We start from the raw sequence: 9,979 nt of genomic DNA on the forward strand, positions 1-9,979 counted from the left end.
AGACGATTCAAATCTTGCTATAGGATGAAAGTGAGCCAGTTTATATTTTTTGTCTTCTTTTTCCTTTATATATTATTAGCTTGGAAATAAATTAATTCAAGAAAACTATTTGTGAATAGTGGAATGGGGGTTGTGACTATTTCCAATGGATTGATCCCCCTATGTGTGAAAGGTCAAAGATGGTGATACCTGGTTTGCTAAGAAGAGTACGTGAGTTTGATGGTGATCTGGGCAGATATTATGAATATGAAGATAGATATGAGTCTTGCTTTGAACCTAGTGTGGAGCCTTTTCAATGTCAAAATTGTGGCTATATGAATGGAAGTTTGGATGGAAGAGTTCATGCAAGTTCCTAGTTGGTAAAGGGAAATGTGAGGAATATGATGTTGTTTTTTTTTTTTTGTAATTGTGTATTGGCTGAAAAAATGATGTAATGTTCGACTTCCCTGTTTATTGTATTTAGTGTTGCTTTCAAGCATAATAAAAATGATGTATTTTATTTAGTGTTCAAACATTCCATGAAAAAAAATCATGGCTTCATTGAAATAGTGTAAGAGAAATATATTTATTTAGTGTTGCTTTCAAGCATAATAGAATGATGCACCAAACCATGACATTTTGTCATTGATTGATATTTTCAACTTTACAGAGCAAAAGTATGACATATTGTTAAGTAGCATAATGTCTACATGTCAAAAGTATTCCTAATGGCCAAAATGTCCCAAAATATTGATAAAGTCAGACTCAATATCTACATGTCAAATGTATGGTAATGCCTATATTGTATGGCGACTACACCAAAAAGAAAAACAAGTTTTCTACATCAAAAGGGTTTAAGATTAAAGAGCAGCTTCTTAGTTGGTCTAAGATGTGGAACCACCATTCCTTTGCTTCTGTCTCTTAGCTCGCTCCTTCCTTTTAATAGTTTCAGTAGTAGGATTCTGAGCTGGCGATCTTCCTCTCTTTTTTTGCTTTTCAGGCTGTAATTAAACCAAAAACATAACTCATCATACTTAAGCAAATCACATTCATTTTAACTGCAAATGAATACAAATTCAGTACCAAGTTTACCTCCATAGTTGCATTCTTGCATGTTACTCGTGAATGGCCTGTCTACTTGCAATTGCTGCAGTGATTAACTTGGCCAACTCTCCTACCCTTTGTTGCAGTAGTAGGTGGTGGTTCATCTGCCTCTTTGTTCTAGACTTTTTAGGCCTTCCAGGTAAAATTGTCTCTGTTGGAGGATGTATCGAATTTAGACCAGTGTCAGGCCACTTATCTGGGCTAGGCATTGGTTCGATTGGTGTCGCATAAGTTGCTTCATATTCTTGCCTCTTGTAGTAGTCATCAATGAATCCCACTGGATCTAGGTTTGAAAACAAGATATCAGGTAAAGCATGTCCACACGGTATGTCAGAAAATTGGAATAGCCTACATGTGCATGTTTCGTTTCCAAGTTCACAACACATGACTGAGCATTGATGCTTTGCAATAAATTTACTTGGAACTTACCACCTCCAGCATGCATAAGGAAACAATGCTTAGCAACATTCATTCTTTTCTCAATGATGTCAATAATTCTTTTGGAAACAGGATGCACACACTTAGAGACACTCATTCTTCTATTGCAGAACAAACTCATCATCCAATACCTAATATTTTCTAGCAGAGTGATAATAGATTTGTCTCTGGCATCAAGAATGGCATTGTTGAAACTTTCACAGAGGTTATTAATAAGAATGTCACATTTCACATGCTCCCTGAAATGAGACTTGGTCCATTCTTCTGGGTTTTTTTTTCATCAACCATTCATATGCCTTGACATTCTCTTGGTTAATTTCATTCATCCTATTTTTCCATTCCACTTTAGTTGCTGCCCTTGCAGCGTCCCACATCATTTGCTTAAGTAAGAGTCCAGGGAATTGCTTCTTGAAATTGGCATGCATATGTCTCACACAGAATCTCACTTCCAAACCTTGAAATACAGTACTTAATGCCTTTTCGAAGCCCTTTTGCCTATCTGAAATCATTGTTATTCTATCTGGTTCATCAATCTTCAAATCCTTCTTCAATAAATTTAAAAACCATGTCCAACAGCCTTTGTACTTCTTCTCCACTACATCATAAGCCACTGGAAACATGGCATTTGCTGCATCAATGCCAATTGCAGCTAATAACATTCCTTTGCAATATCCTTTTAAAAAACAACCATCCAAGCAGATAAGGGGCCTACAACCATTGAGGAATCCATCTTTACAAGCTTTAAGACATATATACACCCTTTCAAATAACCTTTTTCCATCCTGCATTCTGGTTTTCAATTGATGTGCTCCCAGGATTTGTCTCTAACAGTTGCTTGGAATAATCTTCCAGTATGGCATATTGTTCCCTTATAGTCCCTTCTAACATCACTTTTGCACAATTCTTTGCTCTGTAGAAAGTTGATCTTTTTGTTCTTGAAAACTGAGTACGTGTTGTTAGCTGCATGAAACCTGTGTAAGTTAAGCTTGGGTTTATTCTGAACTATTCAAGATAATGCTTTGCAAGCCAATTGGAGGTTGCATGTTTATTGTTGAAAACCAATCCACACGTGTGCCTATCCACCAATGTATTTACTCTGAATGAGCGCTTGTCTGACAGTTGGACTCTTGCATAAATGACCCAATTGCAACCTGCCTTCTTGCATTTTGCCCTTACCCTCCTTTGGTCATTGACCAGCCAAACATACTCCCTATTAATCTTAATAAAATGCTCCTTCAATGCAGTCCTAAATTGGTCCGCAGTAGCAAAAAGCATACCTAATTTAAATCTGAAGTTATCCATGTTTGTTGCATGATTGAATTGGTTGTTGGATCTTTTTCTCCTCCTGGCATTACCATCCTCATCTGAACTAGACAAACTTTGTAGGTCTTCCTCACTAACATAAGCACCTTCATCATCATTTGGATCAACTTGGCTACAACCTTATGTAACTGAATGCCACCATGTTGCAGGATTAGCATTAGCAAACATCTCTTCAGCCTCACCCTCATTCTGCATGTACTCCTCCTCCTCCATAACAAATTCAGACTCTTCATTACCTTCACCTTCATTTTTCCCATTCTCATTAACAGCAGCTTCATCATACTGACTCTCTAGACCCCCTTCACCAACATCACTGTAACGACCCAAATTCACTAATAGGGCTTAAGGGCCTTGATTAGTGTGCCGGGAGGGCATAATGGGAATTATGTGTGATTCTTGTGATTAAGATGCATGATTATGATTTTAAGCATGTTATATGACTATGTGTATTATGTTATGTGATAATTATGATATGTGAATAGTACCACGTGGGCGCGGTGATTTCAATGTGACGCACGTGCCGAGACGGTCCTAGGGAGCTAGATAATGGTAACTGGTGATTTGGTAACTTGTGTAACTGTTAGTAACCATAGAGAGTAACAGGTTTTGTTGGATAAGTGGTAAAACTGTAAAGTAGGTAAAAGACAAGTGTACCCTTGAGGTTTAGTTAGAAAATGATATTTGAGGAAGGCTAAAAAGGTCTTTTGGCAGTGGTATAGATGTCTTTGGCTGAGGGAAAAGGATATATACGATTCATTTATGCTAAGTATAACTGAAGTTAAGACTTGGAAGGCTAGAAAGATCAAGAAGGGAAGGGAGAATCAAGAACCTAGAAGGCAAAGTGGAGGAGGAGCTGAACTGAGTTCTTTGAGGCTAGTGTAGGGCTTAAGGGTGAGGAATCAAGCATATAGCAAGATTTATACTGAGGTAAGGAATTAGTTCCTGTTTTGTTAAGTTCTGAATTTGGTTTTTGAAAGAATTGAGAGATAGCCATGGTTTGTCTTGCATGGAATTCAGCTGGCTTGTTAAGGTGGAATTCAGCTCAAGCTTGGATTGGAGGAAGCTCAAGTCGAATTTCTGATTGAGGTAAGGGTATTAAGTAGGTTTGCAATTTCGTAGCTGTTATGGTTTAAGGATTTAGAGGACTGGTTTGTACTTTTCTCAAGTTTTAGCTTAAGTGTTAGAGTCTGAATTAAGTGTGAATTTTTGTGGGTGATTGTGTGGTTGAGCTGGATTATAGTGTTTATAGGTTGTTGGTTGGTCTATGTGGGGTTTTAAATAGGTTTTGGGGCTTGGGTATGAAGTTGGGATGATTTGGAGTGATTTGGGTTTGGGGAAAACGCAAGGGAAAAACCCAGAATTCTGGGCTCGCGAAGGAGCGCCGCGGCGCAAGGCTGTTTCTGGGCATGATGGGGTCTCTGACTTGCTGGGCGCCGCGGCTCAAACTTACTGGGCGCCGTGGCCCTACAGGGCTGCGCCGCGGCGCTAGGCCAATTTCAGGATGTTGGAATTTGCAATTTTAAGCTTTTGCTCCGAGGGTTCGGGGAATGTCTTCAGTGCGTCGTTTTAGGGATTTGGGGGTTCCGAGAGTATGGGATTGGCTCTGGGGAGGTAGCTTTGGATTGATTAGTGACAAAAGATGTTTCATTTGTGTTGTGATTAGGACTTTGGAGAGGCTCGGGGTAGAGGATCGTGCTCGTGGCTTCGTGGCAGCGGAAATCAGTAAATTGAAAGGTAAGAAAACTGCACCCGAATGTATGGTTGTAATGGGACTAAGTGCTCCCGAGAGTTGTATTGTGTCAATGTTGGTATTATGCCAAGGGACACGTAAAGGCGGTCTAAGAGTACCGTACATGATTTTAGCGCACGGGGCGCGAATTGGCCACTGGGAGCCAGAAAAAATAAGATAACAGAGGGAGCAGCCTGTGAGCGCTAGCCCTGGTTATCATTTGTGTTTTATGTATTTTGAGCTAAGATGCTTAGTATGTGGTATACTTGACTGATGATATACTTGAATTTATGAGATGCTATATGAGTAATTGACTTGTTTGCTAGTTGTTCATGCTCTGTTATTGCTGTGTTTTCTTGCTGGGCCTTGGCTCACGGGTGCTTCGTGGTGCAGGTAAGGGCAAGGGCAAGCTGGACCAGGCCTGAGGTGGAGAGCTCCGAGGTGAAATGTACATAGCCAGCTGTTCGATCACCATGGTCGAGGAGTGTGTCAGGACAGAGATTACCTAACTGCTCGTTTTTGCCTTAGTATGGCTAGTCAATGTATTTAAACTTTGTAACTTTTGTAAATGGCTTTTAAACTGTCATTTTTGGGATTCCATGTACATAAAAAATGTTTAGTAATGAGAACATAACTTTTGAGACCAAAACACTTTTAACCCTAGTTCCTCTACTGTTTCAGTAACACGCTTTTACTTTAATGACTTGATTAGCAAGTCTAGCACTTTATAAACACACAGTGTAACGGTCTTGGCTATCCAGGGCATTACAATCACCTTCACTCTTAATATTCTCACCAACATCAGCTTCATCATGTTAACTTGGGCCAAAATCATTATACTCTTACTCATGTTCGACCTCTTCTCCAACTTGGGCCTCTTCTGTAGCACAATTGAGTTTTGGATTGACAAACACATCGACAAATACATCTACATCATCAGGCAAGCCTTCAATGACACAACTAGATTGTGTCCATTCCTCTGGCATATTGACAACAAAAAAAGGGTCCTCATCATCTACATTTTCCTCATCTTCAGAGTTCACAGAGTCAATGTCTACAACTTTAGGACCATCCTCATATCTAATTTCATTGTGATCAAACCAAGGATCTTCATCATCTGATAATGGGTTGACCACTACATCTGCTGGGATAGTTGTATCATCATGCAACTCTTCTATAGTGCACACCGTCTTCTTAGAAAGTTCTGGGATATAAGGAATTGCATCTTTCACCTTACTCCATTCCAACTCCAAAGTTCTTTCTGGTTGGACCACAAAAATATCCACTTGTCTATACTTTCTCCTCATCATATCTTCAACCATTTCAATCACTTGTTTATCACCAATTACCATTTCAGTAAAATTCAAATGCTTCTCCTTAAGCTTCCACAAAAAACCCACAGGCAATTTATACCCTAAGCATTGCACCATCCAATCCAACTCATATCTACTGAAGTAATGAGTGTGATTCCAGTCAAAAAAAGAAACTTTACCTCCATGATACCTTTTGTTGCCAAATGGAGTGAAGAAATTTCCTCCATGGTGCATTGCCACAGTAAAATGGCCCCCACACAGATCTAGCATATCAGATAATAAAAAAACACAAAGAAAGTTAGTGGGAAAATGGACAAACTCATGTGATATACGACAAAGCACATTACCCAAACAAAACAAAGAATATCCCACAAAAGTACATGCACAACACAGTCAGGGGCTTACCATATCCAGGGGGTTCTTCGTCCTCAATACGAAGCATGGGCATTTTGTTCCAGTTCCTCCTCCTGCTTCGTCGTCGTCCTCAATCCGAAATGGTAAAAAGCAGGGGATTCTTCGTCGTCGTCCTCTGTGATCTTCGTAGTCTCAAGAAATTAGTTTCAGAAAAAACTTTGAATGTGGGTTTGCTTTTTCTACATGAAATGTGGGTATAAAGAAAGCATTCATTGTTTAAGCTGTTGGAATTTTTTTTTTTGATTTGCAATTAATATTTTACAGCATATGTGTCTAGGTTTGTACACGCAATTGGCCACGTAAGCGTTTTTAATGCTGTTAGGGGTTAAGTAGTGACGGAGACACGGTTCATGTGGGTTTGGGTATATTCACCGCGAAAAATAAAGATTCGGTGTAAAAGTGGAACAACCTATAAACATTGGGTATTTTCATCAGTAAAAACCCAAAAAGATAATACAATGTAAAACTTAATGCCATATTTTTATATATTAACTACTAAAATTCAATATTTTTAAAATTACAGTAGAAATACTATTAAAAAACCCAATTAGAGTAAAATATTCAAAATTAGCATAAAACCGTAGAAATTTAAAATTAAAATGGTAAAATTGAAAACACTCGAACTGGATCATATTTTTGTAATTTATACTTTCCTTGACTTTATAGCTTGGACTTACTTCTTAAAGTGTTTGGGCTTCTATACATTTTTATAGAAGTATTATTTAAATTGAATTTTCTTTGAATAAGTTATGTCTTTTCGATTGCAAATATTAAGATTGTTATAGCCTACTTAATATAGTGATCAGTGATAAAAATGTATAATAATAATATTATAATAGAGTTATTTTTTTCTCTTTAGAAAAATAGTATTTTTCCCTAAGCAATAATATTGATATCTTTTTCACAGTTGTCTTTGTTTATTTATTTTTCCCTAAACAGAACCGTGTGCTTTAGAAAGAAAAAAAAAATCACATAACAAACAATCAAATTTAAAATTGTCTCAATTTTTCAAGTATATTATAATAAAAAGGTGATTTTTTTACATATATAATACCAGTACTGTAACGCCCTACTTTCTTATAGTCGTTACTAAGTGAGTTTAAAATGCGTAATTAACTCGCTAATCGAAGTTTTAAAGCAAAAGTGTAATTAAACCATAAACAGAGTCATAAACTTAAAACGAAAATTCCATTTACTGAAAATCACAAAACGTTACACATTTAGGATCCCAAAATATTATTCAGAAATATTTACAACTTAAAACAAAATCAAAGTCGGCTAAGCGACAAAATTTAGGTTTAAACATATACTCGCCGCTTCACGCTCTCCGTACTCATGGTTGGTCGACTTTCCCTTTGCCCTTACTTACACCACAGAGCACCTGTGAGCCGAAGCCCAGCAAGAAAACTCTCACAAGTAGATAACATATGCATATCAAACACTTAACATATAAATAAACCATCATCAGGCTAACCACATACGACCATGCCGTCCAAGGTGCTTTACCAGGCCCTAGGTTCGCGGTCCACACCGTGAGGATATCCTAGGTATCATTTAGGGTCTTGCCCTGGCAACTTGCAATCCGTGTGCTAAATGCTACTCCCGGCCCCTTGCCACACTCGGCCTTGCACTTCACGTGCTTAATGTTGTTCCCGGCCTTGCCGATCTTGGCCTTCGCCGTTCCCGGCCCTCATCGTTTCCGACTCTTACCGTTCAATCACACATATGCACACATAGCATAATAAAGCAAATACTTAACACATGAATAAACTCAATTAAAGGGTTACGCCCTGCAACACAATCATATAGGGTCGTTCCCTGCAATACAAGCTCTACGGGTACAGCAGTTTTCTTACCTGTGTCCCGAGCTTTCTAAGCACCGATGTCCCGAGCACAACCCTCTAGTCCGAGCCTCGCTGAAACCATAGTCACAACGCTTTAACAATATTCATCCATCAAGTTCTAATCCATTAAATAACTTCGAGCCATAATTCTAATCTCCAGGACCTTGAATTCTATCAATCCAAGTGATAAAATCCATCCCGAGCCTTAACCTTTGAGTTCCCAAGCCTAAACACACTTTAAAGCCCAAAAATGCACTAAGAGTCGCGGCCCCATGAGGCCATGCTGTGGCTCGCCCCCAAACCCGAGAGCCACTCCAAAACAGGGCAGGCACGGCCCTATCTAGGGCATGCCACAACCCGCCTTTCTTCCAGGCCACTATTCTACTTCAGAGGGCCGCGGATCAGCAAGAACAATGCCATGGCCCGACCCTTCGAACCCAGAAAAATCCTCCATTTTTACCATGAAAACCAATTCAATTAACCCCAAAATCAAACCAACAATCCAAAACATCATTCACAGGAGCTCTACTATGCTTTCAGTAACAAAACCTAACAAAGAATTAGCTCGAAACCTCATCAAATCTCAAGAATGATCCATCACCCAACACACATGCAAAACTCTAACATTTCAGTAGAAAATCAGCTGCAATTCAACATAACTCAACATATTAAAAAGCTTACATTGGGCAGAAGTGATTCCCTAAACCAGTTCCCTAAGCTCCAAGCCTCTAGCTCCCAAAATCTCAGCTGAATTCCTTAGTCTTGATTAGTTTCCACCAAAGTTTCCCTTGCTAAAACTTAGAGAAAATAAAGAGAGTGAAGAGTGTGTCTTTGGGTCGGTTTCTACAAGTTTCTGAGTACTCCTTTGTTGTTTTTTTTGTTTTATTTACTTAGCCTCTAAGGTTACCTCAAGGCTCGGGTACCAAAAACGTCCCCGATGGCAAAATGGTAAATTTCTCCAATATTCCCTCCTAAACATTCTAACTTCAAATATATATCCAAATATTTATTTTCATAACGCGATAACCCTATAAAACATCTAATACCCAAAAATACCCCTCGACTCGTCCCGAGTTAGATATTTAACCCTGTTGTGACTTTCTGGCTAACAGCACCCAGGGACTGTCTCGGATCGTGCTACACAGATATATCACAATATATCACAATTATAACAATTATCACATTTATGCCCTCATTGGGCTAAAATTACAAACATGCCCCTAATATCCAAACAGGGCCCACATGCATATTTTTAATTCAGCTAAACATGCATCTCTAATCACATATTCACATAAAATTCACATATTATAGCAATAATTTACTTATTGTCCTCCAAGCACACTAATCAAGACCCTAAGCCTTATTAGCGAATTTGGGTCGTTACAAATACCCATTCTTTAATACCTATACATTTATAATTATAGATATTTATACCCTCAATATAAAATTACTTGATTGCCTAGTGATTCCAAAGGCCTATTGTTTCCTCTCTAATATTCTCCACACACATCCCATAACTAATAAACATATAATATTATTCAACTTCATACCTATATATATATATATATCAAATTAATATACATGTAGGTCACAAGTCACAAAGGGTGGTAATTATATGGGAAAATAGAAGAGACCATAATCCAAGAAGAATTTTGTTGTTTCTTGCATTATTATATTATTCCAATTTGTTTGCTTTCATTTTCATTTGTATTCCCTATTTCATATAGTTGGACTTAGTTTCCAAATGACAGATAAGTTTAAAATGAGAATTGTTAAATATTTGGGGAAATTAGGTTATTATGAATTTAATTAGGATGTTGTGTTTGTTTTGATTA

At 38.1% G+C, this 9,979-nt stretch overlaps 1 protein-coding gene across 1 annotated transcript; it reads right to left on the reverse strand.

Annotated features, from left to right (window-relative positions):
- Positions 1-1,094: 1,094 nt before the first annotated feature.
- LOC133832240 (uncharacterized) lies at positions 1,095-2,180 on the reverse strand. Its single transcript, XM_062262609.1, has 3 exons — positions 1,807-2,180; positions 1,513-1,715; positions 1,095-1,366 (listed from the first exon to the last, which is right to left on the reverse strand). The coding sequence occupies exons 1-3, from the start codon at positions 2,178-2,180 to the stop codon at positions 1,095-1,097; spliced, it is 849 nt and encodes a 282-aa protein (XP_062118593.1).
- Between the last annotated feature and the right edge of the window lie 7,799 nt (positions 2,181-9,979).

The sequence above is a fragment of the Humulus lupulus genome, chromosome 4 (genome assembly GCF_963169125.1).
Source record: "Humulus lupulus chromosome 4, drHumLupu1.1, whole genome shotgun sequence".
NCBI classification, from domain to species: domain Eukaryota; kingdom Viridiplantae; phylum Streptophyta; class Magnoliopsida; order Rosales; family Cannabaceae; genus Humulus; species Humulus lupulus.